We start from the raw sequence: 20,520 nt of genomic DNA on the forward strand, positions 1-20,520 counted from the left end.
ATGGGGCCGGTGCTCACCCTTGCACCAAAATTTATTTATTTATTGACAGTATTTATATTCCGCCCTTCTTTCTCACCCCAAAGGGGACTCAGGGCGGATCACATTATATACATATAGGGCAAACATTCAATGCACATAGAAACGGGACAGAGACAGACGCAGAGGCAATTTAACCTTCTCCTGAGGGATGTTCAATTCTGGCCACAGGGGGGAGCAGCTGCTTCATTATCCACTCTGACCACACTTGTAAATTAGTTAAATTTGCCTCCCCACTTTTGTAAGCGGTACCTTATTTCCTACTTGATAGATGCAACTATCTTTTGGGGTGCTAGGTCAGCAACGACGAGCAGGGGCTATTTTTAATTTTTTTTAATTGACGGGTGCTCACCCCGCCACGGGCTGGCCTCGAACTCATGACCTCATGGTCAGAGTGATTTATTGCAGCAGGCTGCTCACCAGCCTGCACCACAGCCCGGCCCCAAAATTGTCTAGTTTTGGTTCAAATATGGCTTTCAAATGTTTCATTGTTTGCATTGCCAAGGCAAGAGTGGTGTAGGTCCGCACCCCATTGAGCCCAGATGGGAAGCCGGCGGAAGGCTTTCTGGAAGTAGGTGAACAGGTGAGTGACCCGTATCTACCGTCCATGCGTTTCGGGGTCTGTTTGCATTCAAGTTCTTGTGCATTGAGTTGCCTTTGTCCTGATGTCTTGCTCCTGGGCTGCAAGGATCAGGCCTTCTGTCTCCTTCTTCAGGGTCCCATTCGTGAGCCAGAGCCAGGTCTTCTCCTTATCAGCTTTTCCTTCAATTTTGTCAAGGAACTTTCCATGCAATGTTTTGCTGTGCCAGCTGTCAGCTCTAGTTTGTAGTGCGGTTTTCTTGTACTGGTTTTTTGTCTGCTGTGTTTTGAGGAGTTTCTGATTTTTGACTTCAATCAAAGCAGGTTCTTCACTTTGCTTTACATATTCTGTTGTTATTATTATTATTATTCGGAATCCATCGTGCTCTGTGTTCAGATTTGGATGGGAGCAATGTCGAGCAGCGGCATGGTGCACATGTCCCCTTTGAAATAAGCTGGACTCCCAGTCCTTGTGGCTCTAGATGGATGGAAAGGGCGCCTTGAGCAAACCCAGCGCCGCCTGCGCGCCAATCCCACGCTTCGCCACTGAGATGCACACTCTCCCTTCAAAAGGCATCCAAACCCAAACCCGGCACCTTCAGTCTGCCAACTCTATGTGCTGCCATTGACTTGCATACAAAAATCTGTGCTGCTAATTTTTTGGAAAATAAATCAAGGATTCTAGTCCTCATGGTTGCAAGTCAGAAGGATTTTCACCGCTTGTGCAAACCCGGTGCTCTGCAAAGGTTGCACCATAATGGGTTGTTTTTAGCGTCTAATGCTATTGTTGTTGTTGTTGTTATGATGTCTCTCTCGAACCCATTCCTTGCCCAGAGGAAGGCCAGAGGGGATGCCAGCCACCCATCTCCATGCCCTCCTGGCCTTCCTCCCCTCCCCATCCCCTCCTCCCCTCCGTTGCACAACTGCCTTCCTTCCCCCTCTCTCTCTCTCTCTCTCTCCGCCCAGTTGTGGTTGCACAACCCTTGCACCCTCCTCCTCCTCGTTCTCGTTCTCGTTCTCTTGGCAGGAGGGCAGGCTGCGCATTGCCCTGGGCTCACTTCCCCAAATGCCTGCTCTCTGCCTTCGGGCGCCAAGGGCCCGGGCGGGCAGCTCTGCATCCTCCTCCTCATCGCCATGGGGCTTGAGGGCGCCCCCCTGACCCTGACCCTGACCCTCCTCGTGGCCACCCTCTCCTCGGCCCAGCCGTGCATCAAGACAGGTAAGCAACACCTGCGCCCTCTCCCTATCGCTCCAATGCTCATTGCACTAGGTATGGAACACTGGGTTATTCATGCCATTTACATGTAACAAAGCCATAGCTTGACTATCTATCTTCTATCTATATCTATATCTATATATCTATATATATATATAAAAGGGTAATGGAATCACGGCACTGGACAAAACAACTAAACTAAACAGCCGACAACCTCGAAAATTGGCAGCACAACCTCTCGTCCATGCCTCTACGTTCATACAACAAAAAGAAAAGAAAAATAAAGTCCTAGCCATAGCAACGCATGGCCGGGCACAGCTAGTAGTGATGTATATACCATATATACTAGAGTATAAGCCGACCCGAATATAAGCCGAGGCAGCTAATTTTACCACTAAAAGAACTGGGAAAACATTGACTCCAGTATAAGCCGAGGGTGGTAAATTTCAGAAATAAAAATAGATACAGTAGAGTCTCACTTATCCAACACTCGCTTATCCAACGTTCTGGATTATCCAATGCATTTTTGTAGTCAATGTTTTCAATACATCTTGATATTTTGGTGCTAAATTAATAAATACAGTAATTACTACATAGCATTACTGTGTATTGAACTAATTTTTCTGTCAAATTTGTATAACATGATATTTTGGTGCTTAATTTGTAAAATTATAACCTAATTTAATGTTTAATAGGCTTTTCCTTAATCTCTCCTTATTATCCAGCATATTTGCTTATCCAACGTTCTGCCGGCCCGTTTATGTTGGATAAGCGAGACTCTACTGTACCAATAAAATTACATTAATTGAGGCATCAGTAGGTTCAATGTTTTTGAATATTTACATAAAGCTCAAATTTAAGATAAGATTGTCCAACTCTGATCAAATCATCATTCTCATCTTCTTCAATGTCAATGTGCTTATATAATAACTTTTATTTATTTTTTATCCTTTTAATAATAATAGAGTAAAATAATATATGTAATAATAATAATAATAATAATAATAAATACAGGAAAATAATACATGTAATAATAATAAGATCAGAGTGAAATAATAAATGTATTATTAATAATAAAAAATAGAGTAAAATAAATGTAATAGTAGCAACAATAATAGAGAAAAATAATAAATGTAATCATACCAATAATAATAGGGAAAAATAATAAATGTACCATATATTCTCGAGTATAAGCTGACCTAAATATAAGCCAACCAAGACCCTCACCCGAGTATAAGCCGAGGGGGGCTTTTTCAGTCTTAAAAAAGGGCTGAAAAACTAGGCTTATACTTGAGTATGTACAGTATGTCTGAACATGAGCCAAGAGTAGGATGCAGCAGCTCAAAAGGCCAGTGCAATCCTAGGGTGTCTCAATAGGAGTCTAGTGTCCAGATGGAGGGACATAATACAGCCATGGCTTGATGATAGTAATATATATGACTGCACGTGAGCCAAGACTGTGATGCAGCAGCTCAAAAGGCCAATGCGATCCTAGGGTGTCTCAATAGGAGTCTAGTGTCCAGATGGAGGGACATAATACAGCCATGGCTTGATGATAGTAATATATATGACTGCACGTGAGCCAAGACTGTGATGCAGCAGCTCAAAAGGCCAATGCGATCCTAGGGTGTCTCAATAGGAGTCTAGTGTCCAGATGGAGGGACATAATACAGCCATGGCTTGATGATAGTAATATATATGACTGCACGTGAGCCAAGACTGTGATGCAGCAGCTCAAAAGGCCAATGCGATCCTAGGGTGCGTCAATAGGAGTCCAATATATATTATCAATATCTAGGTTGCATCCAGGGGAGTCTAGTGTCCAGACGGGTGGAAAATAGTATAGCCATGGCTTGATCATAGTAATATATATGTCTGAACATGAGCCAAGAGTGTGATGTAGCAGCGCAAAAGACCAATGTGATCCTAAGGTGCGTCAATAGGAGTCCAGTGTCCAGATGGAGGGAAGTAGTATAGCCATGGTTCAACACTAGTAATATATATGGCTGGACATCAGCTGAGAGTGTGATGCAGCAGCAGAAAAGGCCAATGCGGTTCTAAGTTGCTATAGTAGTCCAGATGGAGGAAAGTATTAAAGCTGTGGCTTGATGATAGTAGTGTATGGCTGGACATGAGCCAAGAGTGTGAAGCAGCAGCACAAAAGGCCAATACGATTCTAAGTTGCATCTACAGTAGTCCAAATGGAGGAAAGTATTAAAGCCGTGGCTTGACTTATAGTAGTATATATGGCTGGCGTGCATATAGGAACCCAGTGCTGTGTTTCTTTCCCAGCACAACGCAAACTATAAATCCCAATGGCTCAAACCCCGGCCGTGTCCTCTCCTCCGGCGCCTGAGGATGGGCGCACGGGCCCGGCCTGGGCACCCGGTGTTCCTGGCAGAGGGTCAGCGGGGACGGACTGTTTGCTTTGGCCTGTTGACATTTTGCGGCTCCAACCACGCAAGCGCTGACCTTTCCCCGGCGACCGGCTTCCCTCTGCCTGCAAAAGAACATGGATTGCTTAATGTGTTGCTGCTGCCTGGAGACATAAGGGCTGGTCTAGATGCCCTTTGGGGGCCCACTTTGGAAGGTGGCTGACACTTTTTTGAGGTCTTTAGATAGACTCAGGTGGGCATCTATTGGAAGTGCAGCATCCCTGAATAACACGGGTTGGACTAGATGATCCTGGGGGTCCCCTTCCCACTTGATGGAAACTTACCATATATTCTCAAGTATAAGCCGAGTTTTTCAGACTGAAAAAGCTCCTCCCAGCTTATACTCGGGTAAGGATCCTGGTTGGCTGATATTCAGGTTGGCTTATACTCGAGTATATACGGTACATTTATTATTTTTCTCTATTATTGTTGGTATTATTACATCTATTATTATAGTTACTATTACATTTATTTTACTCTACTTTTATTATGATTAATACATTTATTATTTCAGTCTGATGCGATTATTGTTATATTTATTATTTTATTCTATTTATTATTACATTTATTTACTGTATTTATTAACATTATTACATTTATTATTTTAATCTATTATTACATTTTTACTGTATTTATTAGCATTATTACATTTATTTACTGTATTTATTAGCATTATTACATTTATTATTTTACTCTATTATTACATTTATTTACTGTATTTATTAGACTTATTACATTTATTATTTTTCTCTATTATTACATTTATTTACTGTATTTATTAGCATTATTACATTTATTATTTTACTCTATTATTACATTTATTTACTGTATTTATTAGACTTATTACATATATTATTTTACTCTATTATTACATTTATTTACTGTATTTATTAGCATTATTACATTTATTATTTTACTCTATTGCATTTATTTACTGTATTTATTAGCATTATTACATTTATTATTTTACTCTATTATTACATTTATTTACTGTATTTATTAGCACTATTACATATATTATTTTACTCTATTATTACATTTATTTACTGTATTTATTAGCATTATTACGTTTATTATTTTACTCTATTATTACATTTATTTACTGTATTTATTAGCATTATTACATTTATTATTTTACTCTATTATTACATTTATTTACTGTATTTATTAGCATTATTACATATATTATTTTACTCTATTATTACATTTATTTACTGTATTTATTAGCATTATTACATTTATTATTTTACTCTATTATTACATTTATTTACTGTATTTATTAGCATTATTACATTTATTATTTTACTCTATAATTACATTTATTTACTGTATTTATTAGCATTATTACATTTATTATTTTACTCTATTATTATTAAAAGGATATATAAGCACATTGACGTTAAAGAAGTTGAGGATAAGGAATTAATCAGAGTTGGACAGTCTTATCTTAAATTAGCTTTATGTAAATATTTCAGAAACGTTTAACCTACTGAGGCCTCAATTAATGTAATTTTCTTATTATCTATTTTCTGAAATTTACCACTCTCGGCTTATACCCGAGTCAATGTTTTCCCAGGTTTTTTTGTGGTAATATTAGGTGCCTGGGCTTCTATTTGGGTCGGCTTATACTCGAGTATATACGGTAATTTTATTGGTATCTCGGCTTATAGTCAGGTCAATGTTTTCCCAGTTTTTTTGTGGTAAAATTAGGTGGCTTATATTTGTTTTAAGTTTTTGTCAAACATGTTGTATTGTTGTTTCGGGCTTGTCCCTGTTGTGAGCCGCCCCGAGTCCCTTCGGGGAGATGGGGCGGGATATAAAAAGAAAGTTTATTATTATTATTATTATTATTATTATTTGGGTTGGCTTATACTCGAGTATATACGGTAACTGCCTTTGGAGGATGACGGCTCCTCCTTGAAATAATGGGTCAGATGGGCATCTCTTGGGAGTGGTCAGCTAGAGAACCCAAGTGGGATAGAATTAATAATAATAGTATTAGTAAGAATAGATAATATGACATGATACAGTAATATTACCTTGTAATATTGATTGATTATATATATATACTAGCTATGCCCGGCCACGCGTTGCAGTGGCAAAGTATGGTGGTATGGGAAATAAAGTATTGAGGAATTGGTGATAGTTAAGGTAAAGGGTAAAGGTAGCCTTCTAACTGGCAGCAATTGGATAAAAACAATTATTCCTCTCCTTCTAATTAGGACTTTATTTTTATTTTATTTTTGTTGTATCAACCTAGAGGCATGGATGAGGGGTTGTGCTGCCAATTTTTGAGGTTGTGGGGCCTGTAGTTTTGTTGTTTTGTCCGCTGCCGTGATGCCATCACTCTTTTATATATATAGATATATAGTGTCAGGAGCAACTGGACTTGCTTCTGGAGTGAGAGAATTGGCTGTCTGCAAGGACGTTGCCCAGGGGACATTGCCCGGATGTTTTGATGTTTTTACCATCCTTGTGGGAGGCTTCTCTCATGTCCCCGCATGGAGCTGGAGCTGACAGAGGGAGCTCATCCGCGCTCTCCCCGGGTGGGATTCGAACCTGGCAGCCTTCAGGTCAGCAACCCAACCTTCAATTCACGAGGCTTTTATCCCCTAGGCCACCGGAGGCTCCTATTAATTAATTATTTATTATTAATATTTATTATTTATTGATATTAATATTAATATTATTAATAAATCATATTGATCTTGGTGTCTTTTTGCAGCCGCCCCTCCCAACGTGATGGTGGCCCACCCGGATGGCAACGCCACTCTTCCCTGCCTGGACGGAGGGCAGCCGGACAACGCCACGGACGCTGCCCACTGGACGTTCAATGGTCAAGACCTGCCGCCCTCCCTCCCCGGCCGCGGCCTCTTCCTCCCCCGGGTGCAGGCCAACCACTCGGGGTCCTACGCCTGCCACGTCAAGGGCCGCCCCGCCCGCACCTGGCGCCTGGTGGTCGAAGGTGAGCCCACGCCCTGAGCCGGGAAGGCACCATCTAATCCCTCCCGACAGATGGCCATCCGGCCTCTGCTTCAAAGCCTCCAGAGAAGGAGACTCCTAGTCCATAATCCACTATAATTAAAATTAAAATCCCCGAAGGTCATCTAGTCCAACCCCTTCCTATAATGAAGGAAGACACCATCCAATCCCCCCCGACAGATAGCCATCCGGCCTTTGCTTCAAAGCCTCCAGAGTAGGAGCCTCATAGTCTCTTAAGCCACTGTAATTAAAAAGGATCCCTAATTAAAAGTCCAGCTCCATCCTGCCATGAAGGAAGACACCATCTAATCCCTCCCAACAGATGACCATCCGGCCTTGGCTTAAAGCCTCCAGAGAAGGAGACTCCTAGTCTACAGTCCACTATAATTAAAATTAAAATCCCCAAAGGTCATCTAGTCCAACCCCTTCCTATAATGAAGGAATATAATCCGAGCCCTCCCAACAGATGGCCATCCGGCCCCTGCTTCAAAATCTCCAGAGAAGGAGACTCCTAGTCTATAATCCATTTCAATTAAAAGGGACCCTCAAAGGTCATCTAGTCCTATAATGAAGGAAAACACCATCCAATCCATCCTGACAGATGGCCATCCGGCCTTGGCTTAAAGTCTCCAGAGAAGGAGACTCCTAGTCTCTAAGCTACTGTAATTAAAAAGGATCCCTAATTAAAAGTCCTGCCATGAAGGAAGACACCATCTAATCCCTCCCAACAGATGGCCATCTAGCTTCTGCTTCAAAGCCTCCAGAGAAGGAGATTCCATCATCATTATCATCATCATCATCATCATCATCATCATCACCATCATCATAGAATCCTAGAGTTGAAAGGGACCCCAAAGGCCATCTAGTCCAACTCCCTTATGCCATGAAGGCACAATCAAAGCCCTCCCGATAGATGGCCATCCGGCCTCTGCTTCAAAGTCTCAAGAGAAGAAGACTTCTATTCACTATAATTATTATAATTATTATAATTATTCACTATAATTCAAAGGGATCCCCAAAGGTCCTCTAGTCCAACCCCATCCTGCCATGAAGGAAGACTCCATCTAATCCCTCCCGACAGATGGCCATCTGGCCTCTGCTTCAAAGTCTCAAGAGAAGAAGACTCTTATTCACTATAATTATTATAATTATTATAATTATAATTATCCACTATAATTCAAAGGGATCCCCAAAGGTCCTCTAGTCCAACCCCATCCTGCCACGAAGGAAGACTCCATCTAATCCCTCCCGACAGATGGCCATCCAGCCTCTGCTTCAAAATCTCAAGAGAAGAAGACTCTTATTCACTATAATTATTATAATTATTCACTATAATTATTATAATTATAATTATTCACTATAATTCAAAGGGATCCCCAAGGTCCTCTAGTCCAACCCCATCCTGCCACGAAGGAAGACTCCATCTAATCCCTCCTGACAGATGGCCATCCAGTCCCTGCTTTGAAGCCTTCAAAGAAGGCGATTCCATTATTGTTGTTGTTGTTGTTGTTGTTGTTGAGAGTTGGGAGGGACCCCAACCCCTTCTGCCAGGCAAGAGGAGGCCACGGCCTCTGAGCACGTGCAGAGTGCCACAGCCTCTTCCCTTCCTCCCTCCCTGCCCTTAGAGCCCCCCGAGGCGCCCGACTTCTCCTGCCGCCAGAAGAGCCTGAACAACGAGATCCTCTGCGAGTGGAGGGCCGGGCGCACTACGTCTCTCCGCACCAAGGCCCGGCTGTGGGTCCAGAAAGGGTGAGCCTGGGCAGACGGCCTGCACAAACACCATACATAAACAATCTACTGTATATACTCGAGTATAAGCCCTTTTTTTAAGACTGAAAAAGCCCCCCTCGGCTTATACTCGGGTGAGGGTCCTGGTTGGCTTATATTTGGGTCAGCTTATACTCGGGAATATATGGTACATTTATTATTTTTCTCTATTATTATTATTGGTATTATTACATTTATTATTTTTCTCTATTATTATTATTGGTATTAATACATTTATTATTTTTCTCTATTATTATTATTGGTATTATTACATTTATTATTTTTCTCTATTGTTGTTGCTACTATTACATTTATTATTTTTCTCTATTGTTGTTGCTACTATTACATTTATTATTTTTCTCTATTGTTGTTGCTACTATTACATTTATTATTTTTCTCTATTGTTGTTGCTACTATTACATTTATTATTTTTCTCTATTATTCTTGCTACTATTACATTTATTATTTTTCTCTATTGTTGTTGCTACTATTACATTTATTATTTTTCTCTATTATTCTTGCTACTATTACATTTATTATTTTTCTCTATTGTTGTTGCTACTATTACATTTATTATTTTTCTCTATTATTCTTGCTACTATTACATTTATTATTTTTCTCTACTGTTGTTGCTACTACAGTAGAGTCTCACTTATCCAACATAAACGGGCCGGCAGAATGTTGGATAAGCGAATATGTTGGATAATAAGGAGGCATTAAGGAAAAGCCTATTAAACATCAAATTAGGTTATGATTTTACAAATTAAGCACCAAGACATCATGTTTTACAACCAATTTGACAGAAAAAGCAGTTCAATACGCAGTAATGTTATGTTGTAATTACTGTACTTACGAATTTAGCACCAAAATATCACGATGTATTGAAAACATCGACTACAAAAATGCTTTGGATAATCCAGAATGTTCTGCCGACCCGTTTATGTTGGATAAATGAGACTCTACTCATTTATATATACAGTAGTCTCACTTATCCAACACTCACTTATCCAACGTTATGGATTATCCAACGCATTTTTGTAGTCAATGTTTTCAATATATCGTGATATTTTGGTGCTGAATTCGTAAATATAGTAATTACTACGTAGCATTATTTCGTATTGAACTCCTTTCTCTGTCAAATTTGTTGTCTAACATGATGTTTTGGTGCTTAATTTGTAAAATCATAACCTAATTTGATGTTTAATAGGCTTTTCCTTAATCCCTCCTTATTATCCAACATATTCACTTATCCAACGTTCTGCCGGCCCGTTTATGTTGGATAAATGAGACTCTACTGTACATTTATTATTTCACTCTGATCTTATTATTATTATTGCATTTACTATTTTACTCTATTTATTATTACATGTATTATTTTCCTGTATTTTTTATTATTATTATTATTATTATTATTATTATATGTATTATTATATGTATTATTTTACAATTACAATTACATTTATTTTACTCTATTATTATTATTATTATTATTATTATTATTATTATTATTAATACTTTATTATTTCACTCTGATCTTATTATTATTATTACATTTATTATTACATGTATTATTTTACTCTATTTATTATTATTACATGTATTATTTTACTCTATTATTATTAAAAGGATACATAAGCACATTGACATGGAAGAAGATGAGAATCATGATTTGATCAGAGTTGGACACTCTTATCTTAAATTTGAGCTTGATGTCAATATTCAAAAACATTTAACCTACTGATGCTTCAATTAATGTAATTTTATTGGTATCTGTTTTTATTTCTGAAATTTCCCACCCTCGGCTTATACTGGAGTCAATGTTTTCCTAGGTTTTTTTATGGTAAAATTAGGTGCCTCGGCTTATATTTGAGTATATACGGTATATATAAAATGGAAAGGGAACTTTGTTGTTTCTCGTCTGTTGCAAGGTGGCAAGGACTTCACATAAAAGCAAAGGACGCGACTTTATGATATTTGGCTTTATTGTCCTTGGGAAACTATATAGTAAAATTAGGTGCCTCGGCTTATACTCGAGTACATACGGTATATAAAATGAGAAGGGAACTTTGTTGTTTCTAGTCTGTTGCAAGGTGGCAAGGACTTCACATAAAAGCAAGGACGCGACTTTATGATATTTGGCTTTATTGTCCTTGGGAAACTATAAATCTTTTAGGAGGAGCGGGGTCCTGTGTTCGACAACAGTAGATGCATTCTCGCATTGCACGCATTGCATTCCTTGCAGGCTGGGTTTGGCTGTCATGGCCTGCACTGCAGTGTTGTTGTTGTTGTTGGTCTTCCTCCCCTTGCAGCTTCTTCCTTGGGGAGCAGCACTCGCACCCGTGCCGCTACTACTCCCGGTCGCAGAAGTTCTCCTGCCGGACGCACGGCCTGAAAGAGAAGGAGGACCTCAAGCTCTGGCTCTCCGTCTGCCTCGCCAACCTGGCCGGAGCCACCGCCTCCCGGCGCAAGTACTTCACGACCGAAACCTTGTGTGAGTACAGGGATTGGATGGCCTCTGGGGGTCCCTATTTCTCCATGAGCCTGTGAATGTCTCTGAGGCTGGATGGCCATCTGTCAGGAGGGATTGGATGGCCTCTGGGGGTCCCTATTTCTCCATGAGCCTGTGAATGTCTCTGGGGCTGGATGGCCATCTGTCAGGAGGGATTGGATGGTCTCTAGGGGTCCCTATTTCTCCATTAGCCTGTGAATGTCTCTGGGGCTGGATGGCCACATGTTGGGAGGGATTAGATGGTGTCCTGCTCCTTGTCAGAAGCAGGGATGGACTGGATGGCCTTTGGGCCCCCCTTCCACTTCCCATGGCTTCCATGATTCCTAATTTCTCTCTCTATTTCTGTGTCTCTCTTTGCAGTGAAACCGGACCCTCCGGCCAACGTGACGGTCAGTGGGGTGGAGGGGGCTCCGCGGCACCTGCGGGTCACCTGGGCCTACCCCCCGTCCTGGGGCCCCACCTTCTACCGCCTCGGCTTCCAGCTGCGCTACCGGGCCCAGGGCGCCCTCAACTACTCCCAGGTCTGGGCCCACCTTGCCCACCTTAAGAAGAAGAATATGCCATGATGATGATGATGATGATGATGATGATGATGATGATGAGAAGAAGAAGGAGCAAGCCATCAGGACAAAGGCAATTCAGGCCAAGATCGAAAGATCAGCCAATGACCCGAAATGCAGACTGTGCAAGGAAACCGACGAAACCATGGATCATATTTTCAGCTGCTGTAAGAAAATTGCACAGACAGACTACAAACAGAGGCACAACTATGTGGCCCAAATGATCCATTGGAACTTATGCCTCAAGGACCACCTCCCAGCAGCAAAGAACTGGTGGGATCACAAACCTGCCAAAGTATTAGAAAATGATCACGCAAAGATACTGTGGGACTTCCAAATCCAGACTGACAAAGTTCTGGAACACAACACACCAGACATCACAGTTGTGGAAAAGAAAAAGGTTTGGATCATTGATGTCGCCAATCCAGGTGACAGTCGCATTGATGAAAAACAACAGGAAAAACTCAGCCGCTCTCAGGACCTCAAGATTGAATTTCAAAGACTCTGGCAGAAACCAGTGCAGGTGGTCCCGGTGGGGATGGGCACACTGGGTGCCGTGCCAAGAGATCTCAGCCGGCATTTGGAAACAATAGACAGTGACAAAATTACGATCTGCCAACTGCAAAAGGCCACCCTGCTGGGATCTGCACGCATCATCAGAAAATACATCACACAGTCCACAGATTTTTTGATCTTGGCCTGAATTGCCTTTGTCCTGATGTCTTGCTCCTGGGCTGCAAGGATCAGGCCTTCTGTCTCCTTCTTCAGGGTCCCATTCGTGAGCCAGAGCCAGGTCTTCTATTATTATTATTATTATTATTATTATTATTATTATTATTATTATTATTAATGGCCTTTGTCCTGATGTCTTGCTCCTGGGCTGCAAGGATCAGGCCTTCTGTCTCCTTCTTCAGGGTCCCATTCGTGAGCCAGAGCCAGGTCTTCTATTATTATTATTATTATTATTATTATTATTATTAATGGCCTTTGTCCTGATGTCTTGCTCCTGGGCTGCAAGGATCAGGCCTTCTGTCTCCTTCTTCAGGGTCCCATTCGTGAGCCAGAGTCAGGTCTTCTATTATTATTATTATTATTATTATTATTATTATTATTATTATTATTAATGGCCTTTGTCCTGATGTCTTGCTCCTGGGCTGCAAGGATCAGGCCTTCTGTCTCCTTCTTCAGGGTCCCATTCGTGAGCCAGAGCCAGGTCTTCTATTATTATTATTATTATTATTATTATTATTATTATTATTATTAATTGCCTTTGTCCTGATGTCTTGCTCCTGGGCTGCAAGGATCAGGCCTTCTGTCTCCTTCTTCAGGGTCCCATTCGTGAGCCAGAGTCAGGTCTTCTATTATTATTATTATTATTATTATTATTATTATTATTATTAATTGCCTTTGTCCTGATGTCTTGCTCCTGGGCTGCAAGGATCAGGCCTTCTGTCTCCTTCTTCAGGGTCCCATTCGTGAGCCAGAGCCAGGTCTTCTATTATTATTATTATTATTATTATTATTATTATTATTATTATTAATTGCCTTTGTCCTGATGTCTTGCTCCTGGGCTGCAAGGATCAGGCCTTCTGTCTCCTTCTTCAGGGTCCCATTCGTGAGCCAGAGCCAGGTCTTCTATTATTATTATTATTATTATTATTATTATTATTAATGGCCTTTGTTCTGATGTCTTGCTCCTGGGCTGCAAGGATCAGGCCTTCTGTCTCCTTCTTCAGGGTCCCATTCGTGAGCCAGAGTCAGGTCTTCTATTATTATTATTATTATTATTATTATTAATTGCCTTTGTCCTGATGTCTTGCTCCTGGGCTGCAAGGATCAGGCCTTCTGTCTCCTTCTTCAGGGTCCCATTCGTGAGCCAGAGCCAGGTCTTCTATTATTATTATTATTATTATTATTAATTGCCTTTGTCCTGATGTCTTGCTCCTGGGCTGCAAGGATCAGGCCTTCTGTCTCCTTCCTTCTTCAGGGTCCCATTCGTGAGCCAGAGCCAGGTCTTCTATTATTATTATTATTATTATTATTATTATTATTAATTGCCTTTGTCCTGATGTCTTGCTCCTGGGCTGCAAGGATCAGGCCTTCTGTCTCCTTCTTCAGGGTCCCATTCGTGAGCCAGAGCCAGGTCTTCTCCTTATCAGCTTTTCCTTCAATTTTGTCAAGGATCTTTCCATGCAATGTTTTGTTGTGCCAGCTGTCAGCTCTAGTTTGTAGTGCGGGTTTCTTGTACTATTCTGCTCTAGTTTGTAGTGCGGTTTTCTTGTACTGGTTTTTTGTCTGCTGTGCTTTGAGGAGTTTCTGATTTTTGACTTAAATCAAAGCAGGTTCTTCACTTTGCTTTACATATTCTGCCAGGGCATCATCATCATCATCATCATCATCATTATTATCATTATTATTATTATTATTATTATTATTTCTCTTCCCCGCAGGTGTGCCTCCACCATGCCTCCTCGTATGTCATTTCGGACGCCTTAAAGGGCCGCACGCACACCGTCCAGCTGCGCTGCCGCGAACAGTTCGACCACGGAGCCTGGAGCGAGTGGAGCCGCGAAGATGTCTCCCAGCCCTGGACAGGTAGGTGGGAGGGTCCCCAGAGTGCATCTAGTCCAGCCACGAAGGAGGACACAATCCGATCCCTCCCAACAGACATCCATCCAGTCTCTATTTATTTATTTATTTGCTACATTAATATGCCGCCCTTCTCACCCCGAAGGGGACTCAGAGCAGCTTACAAATTAAATTTACATACAATATTATATTATTAGCATAGTACAATACTGGTAATAAATTACTATATTGTGCTGTATCAATGTATTGTAATATTATTAGTAATATTACATGTAAAATATAATATATAATTAATGTTATTATATCGTATTATTAGTATTATATGTTTACAGCTCTCCAGAGAACAAGTCTCCACTAGAGGAGAGACCCCTAAAGGGCATCTAGTCCAACCCCCTTCAGCCATGAAAGAGGACACAATCTGATCCCTCTTGACAGATGGCCATCCAACCTCCAGAGAAGGAGAGTTCCCTGGAAAGGATTCCCAAAGGCGATCTATTTAACAGGGGCACCATCCAATCCCTCCCAACAGATGGCCATCCAGCCTCTGTTTCAAAGTGTCGACAGACTCACAGGCATCCACTGAAGGGCATAAAAAGCATCAAGGGGAAATTTCCAAACCAATAATAATAATAATAATAATAATAATAATAATAATAATAATAATAATAATAATAATAATAAAACTTTATTTATACCCCGCCACCATCTCCCCAATGGGGACTCGGGGCGGCTAACATGGGGCCACGCCCAGAGCAATACAATATAATAACATATAAAAACAACCGAATGACTGTGTTGTGAAAGGAGGCAGGTCCCAGATCCGCACTCGGCCCCCATTCCTTCCTTATTTGCCCACCTGTTCCGGGTTTTAGTCCGAACTTTATAAAGAAACCGGGGCCTTAAGGCTTGTGGCGAATCCTTCAAAGCGTAGGCCTTGCTCCGCTGAGACGGCTTTCTCTTCCAAATATGAATCCTCGCCTTGTGTTGAAAGGGGTCTTTTTCTGCTTTCAGAACCCAAAGACCCGGAACCAGAAACCGTGACAAATGCCTCAAAGGTATCCGTTTGTTTTGTTTTTCTATTTTCTGTTTGTCCTTGTATTGTCCTCCTTTCGGGTATAAAAAAAGGGTACAAATTTATTTATGTTGTTCTTGTTGTTTTTGATGTCACAACATGAAGGCCCTATCAGGATTCGTAGCTATACTTATTATTGTTGTTGTTGTTGTTGTTATTACTACTACTCCTACTACTACTACTATTGTTGTAGTTAGGGTGAGTCACAACATGATGGCCCTCTCAGGATTTGTAGCTATAATAATAATAATAATAATAATAATAATAATAATAATAATAATATTACTGTTGTTGTTGTGGCGAGTCACAACATGATGGCCCTCTCAGGATTTGTAGCTATAATAATAATAATAATAATAATAATAATAATAATAATAATAATAATATTACTGTTGTTGTTGTGGCGAGTCACAACATGATGGCCCTCTCAGGATTTGTAGCTATAATAATAATAATAATAATAATAATAATAATAATAATATTACTGTTGTTGTTGTGGCGAGTCACAACATGATGGCCCTCTCAGGATTTGTAGCTATAATAATAATAATAATAATAATAATAATAATAATAATAATAATAATATTACTGTTGTTGGGGTGAGTCACAACATGATGGCCCTCTCAGAATTTGTAGCAATAATAATAATAATAATAATAATAATAATAATAATAATAATAATAATAATACTGTTGTTGTTGTGGCGAGTCACAACATGATGGCCCTCTCAGGATTTGTAGCTATAATAATAATAATAATAATAATAATAATAATAATAATAATGCTGTTGTTGTTGTGGCGAGTCACAACATGATGGCCCTCTCAGGATTTGTAGCTATAATAATAATAATAATAATAATAATAATAATAATAATAATAATACTGTTGTTGTTGTGGCGAGTCACAACATGATGGCCCTCTCAGGATTTGTAGCTATAATAATAATAACAACAACAACAACAACAACAATGTTGTTGTTGTTGTTGTGGCGAGTCACAACATGATGGCCCTCTCAGGATTTGTAGCTATAATAATAATAATAATAATAATACTGTTGTTGTTGTGGCAAGTCACAACATGATGGCCCTCTCAGGATTTGTAGCTATAATAATAATAATAATAATAATAATAATAATAATAATAATAATACTGTTGTTGGGGTGAGTCACAATGTGATGGCCCTCTCAGGATTTGTAGCTATAATAACAACAACAACAACAACAACAACAACAATAATGTTGTTGTTGTTGTTGTTGTTGTTGTTGTGGTGAGTCACAACATGATGGCCCTCTCAGGATTTGTAGCTGCACTTATTATTATTATTACTTTTACTATTATTACTATTGCTGTTGTTGTTGTTTCCTGGTTCAGGAAAGGATTAGAAGAGTCGTTATCTCTTGCCTCAGGCTAAAAGGTCAAACACCTTTTGTGCCGGGATTTTAGTAAATCACAGTAAACTCCAGTAAAATATCTCAATTACCTTCTGCTACATATATATGAAATATAGGACATTAAGCCTTGATTTTTGAACTATCTTTTACAAAGTCCTGGGGGGGGGGGGGTCGATCACATACTTGTTGTTGTTGTTGTCACTCAGTCGTATCCGGGTCTCCTTCCTTACAGGCTCCCCATGGGGACCCTCCGCTCAGCCTGTCCAGCCTGGAAACTCCGCGGGAAGTGGGTGAGGATGCTGGGCCCTGCAGTCCTCCTTCCCATGGCCATTGCGTCCAAGGACGGGGTGAAGGTGGCCCTTTCCGCGACAGACCCCTAACCGCTCCCCGTGTCCTTCCTTCCTTCCTTCTTCCCAGGCCAGCGCTCCACGGCACCGCTCCCTCCCTGGACGCTGCCTGCGGTGACGGTCATTGGGGCCTTGGGTCTGGCCTTGGCGGCCGCGCTGCTGACCTTCCGGTGAGGACTACGGGGTCGTGCCCATCAGGGCCGGTTCATAACGGAGGCCCATGAAGCCGCCGCTTTGGGTGCAGACCTTGCTGGGCGTTCTTGCTGCGGCGGCAGCAACCATTGGGTCACTCACCGCGGAACAAAGAAGTCCTTGCTATTCTGGCGAGATTTGCGATTATAGCCAGGAATTCCTTGTTCTGCGGCGAGTGACCCAATGGTCGCTGCCGCCAGTAAGTTGGGGGGCCCCATAATTTCGTGGGGGGCACGTGGCACTAGGTTTGTGTACATACTGAAAAAGCCTAGGTCAGCTCCTGGTGCCAATCCTAACCCAGCCCCTCTCGTTCCAGGTGTGGGAAGCGGCGGGGGGGCCCTCCTCCCTCCGGGGGGCGGAAGCCGTCCTGCGCCCTGGCCCCCCTCGCCAGCCCCCCTGCCCCCCCGGACTCCCCGCCAAGCACCTCCCCGCTGCTCCCCCCCGTTCCCCCCTCCCCCCCGGAGCCCCAGTTCAGCGAGAGTCCGGCCGACGGCCCCCCAGAACCGGGCCGGGGCCCCTACGACGTCGCCAACGCCCACTACTTCCTCCTGGGCAAGTGAGACCGTCCGGGACTGGACGCAAGGGGTCACCCCCTGGTCTGCAGAGCCGGACACAGCCGACGCATCCGGACAGAAGGACCGACACCGCAGTCCGGTTGGAAGGGGGGACCCCCAAAGGCCATCCAGTCCGTCCCCTGCTCTGCCAGGCACGACGGCACCCTCCGATCCCTCCCGACAGATGGCCATCCATCTCCAGAGAAGGAAGGAAACTCCACCAGACTCCCAGGACTATGGAATGGATCATAGGATTTAGAAGGGACACCAAAAGGCCATCCAGTCCGTCCCCTTTTCTGCCAAGCACGACGGCACCCTCCGATCCCTCCTGACAGATGGCCATCCATCTCCAGAGAAGGAAGGAAACTCCACCAGACTCCCAGGACTATGGAATGGATCATAGGATTTAGAAGGGACACCAAAAGGCCATCCAGTCCGTCCCCTTTTCTGCCAAGCACGACGGCACCCTCCGATCCCTCCTGACAGATGGCCATCCATCTCCAGAGAAGGAAGGAAACTCCACCAGACTCCCAGGACTATGGAATGGATCATAGGATTTAGAAGGGACACCAAAAGGCCATCCAGTCCGTCCCCTTTTCTGCCAGGCACGACGGCACCCTCCGATCCCTCCCGACAGATGGCCATCCATCTCCAGAGAAGGAAGGAAACTCCACCAGACTCCCAGGACTATGGAATGGATCATAGGATTTAGAAGGGACACCAAAAGGCCATCCAGTCCGTCCCCTTTTCTGCCAAGCACGACGGCACCCTCCGATCCCTCCTGACAGATGGCCATCCATCTCCAGAGAAGGAAGGAAACTCCACCAGACTCCCAGGACTATGGAATGGATCATAGGATTTAGAAGGGACACCAAAAGGCCATCCAGTCCGTCCCCTTTTCTGCCAGGCACGACGGCACCCTCCGATCCCTCCCGACAGATGGCCATCCATCTCCAGAGAAGGAAGGAAACTCCACCAGACTCCCAGGACTATAGAATGGATCATAGGATTTAGAAGGGACACCAAAAGGCCATCCAGTCTGTCCCCTTTTCTGCCAAGCACGACGGCACCCTCCGATCCCTCCTGACAGATAGCCGTCAACTTCCGGAAAAGGAAGGAGACTCTGTCAGACTCCCAGGACAACTGAATGAATCATATGATTTGGAAGGGATGCCAAAAGGCCATCCAGTCCGTCCCCTTTTCTGCCAAGCACGACGGCACCCTCCGATCCCTCCTGACAGATAGCCGTCAACTTCCGGAAAAGGAAGGAGACTCTGTCAGACTCCCAGGACAACTGAATGAATCATATGATTTGGAAGGGATGCCAAAAGGCCATCCAGTCCGTCCCCTTTTCTGCCAAGCAGGAAGGCACTGTCTGATCCCTCCCGACAGATGGCCATCCATGTCCGCCGGACTCTCAGGATGATAGAAAGAATCATACCATTTAGATGGGATACCGAAAGGCCATCCATTCTGTCCCCTTTTCTGCCAGGCAGAACGGCACCGTCCGATCCCTCCCCACAGATGGCCATCCATCTCCAGAGAAGGAAGGAGACTCCACCAGACTCCCAGGACAACGGAATGGATCACACAATTTAGAAGGGACCCCCAAAGGCCATCCAGTCTGTCCCCTTTTCTGCCAAGCACGACGGCACCGTCTGATCCCTCCCGACAGATAGCCGTCAACTTCCGGAAAAGGAAGGAGACTCTGTCAGACTCCCAGGACAACTGAAGGAATCATATGATTTGGAAGGGATGCCGAAAGGCCATCCAGTCCGTCCCCTTTTCTGCCAAGCAGGAAGGCACTGTCTGATCCCTCCCGACAGATGGCCATCCACCTCCAGAGAAGGAAGGCGACTCCACCGGACTCCCCAGCAGCAGTGAGTAAATGACAGTTTATGACTTTCCAACGCAGGCCCATATCTGCAGAAAATGGAACTGAGCAATTTCACAATAATCCAAAAGAAAGGTTAATTAGATGGCCAGAAAGACGTGGTGAGAAACGGTCCTCGAAACCCAGGTGCCGAAGGGACGACGTCGTGGCATCTTGGTCGGGCTTGAGCTTCAATCGAGTGGCCTTTTCCTGGTCTCTTCAGAGCAGACAACGTTGCGTTGATACCAAGTTCATGCTCAGCTCTCAAGTCTGCCTTTTTCCTGACTTCATGGATTGTATGTACTTTGCTCCTTTGTATTTTTGGACCATTGCTATTCCATAGCACCGTTTCGACTGCTTTTTGGGGAATGCCCATTCTCCCTTTTGCATATGAGTTTTGTAAATAAACTGCTGTAGA

The 20,520-nt window shown here is 42.8% G+C and overlaps 1 protein-coding gene across 1 annotated transcript; it reads left to right on the forward strand.

Moving 5' to 3' along the window:
* The first annotated feature begins 95 nt into the window (after positions 1-95).
* Positions 96-18,376, forward strand: il6r (interleukin 6 receptor). Its single transcript, XM_062965029.1, has 10 exons — positions 96-1,834; positions 6,992-7,231; positions 8,874-8,997; positions 11,325-11,506; positions 11,885-12,045; positions 14,535-14,679; positions 15,685-15,728; positions 17,369-17,426; positions 17,554-17,653; positions 17,992-18,376. Exons 1-10 carry the CDS (start codon positions 1,306-1,308, stop codon positions 18,233-18,235), a joined length of 1,827 nt encoding a protein of 608 aa, XP_062821099.1. The 5' UTR covers positions 96-1,305; the 3' UTR covers positions 18,236-18,376.
* The last annotated feature ends 2,144 nt before the right edge of the window (positions 18,377-20,520 follow it).

This window comes from Anolis carolinensis, unplaced genomic scaffold (assembly GCF_035594765.1).
Source record: "Anolis carolinensis isolate JA03-04 unplaced genomic scaffold, rAnoCar3.1.pri scaffold_14, whole genome shotgun sequence".
In the NCBI taxonomy this organism is placed as follows: domain Eukaryota; kingdom Metazoa; phylum Chordata; class Lepidosauria; order Squamata; family Dactyloidae; genus Anolis; species Anolis carolinensis.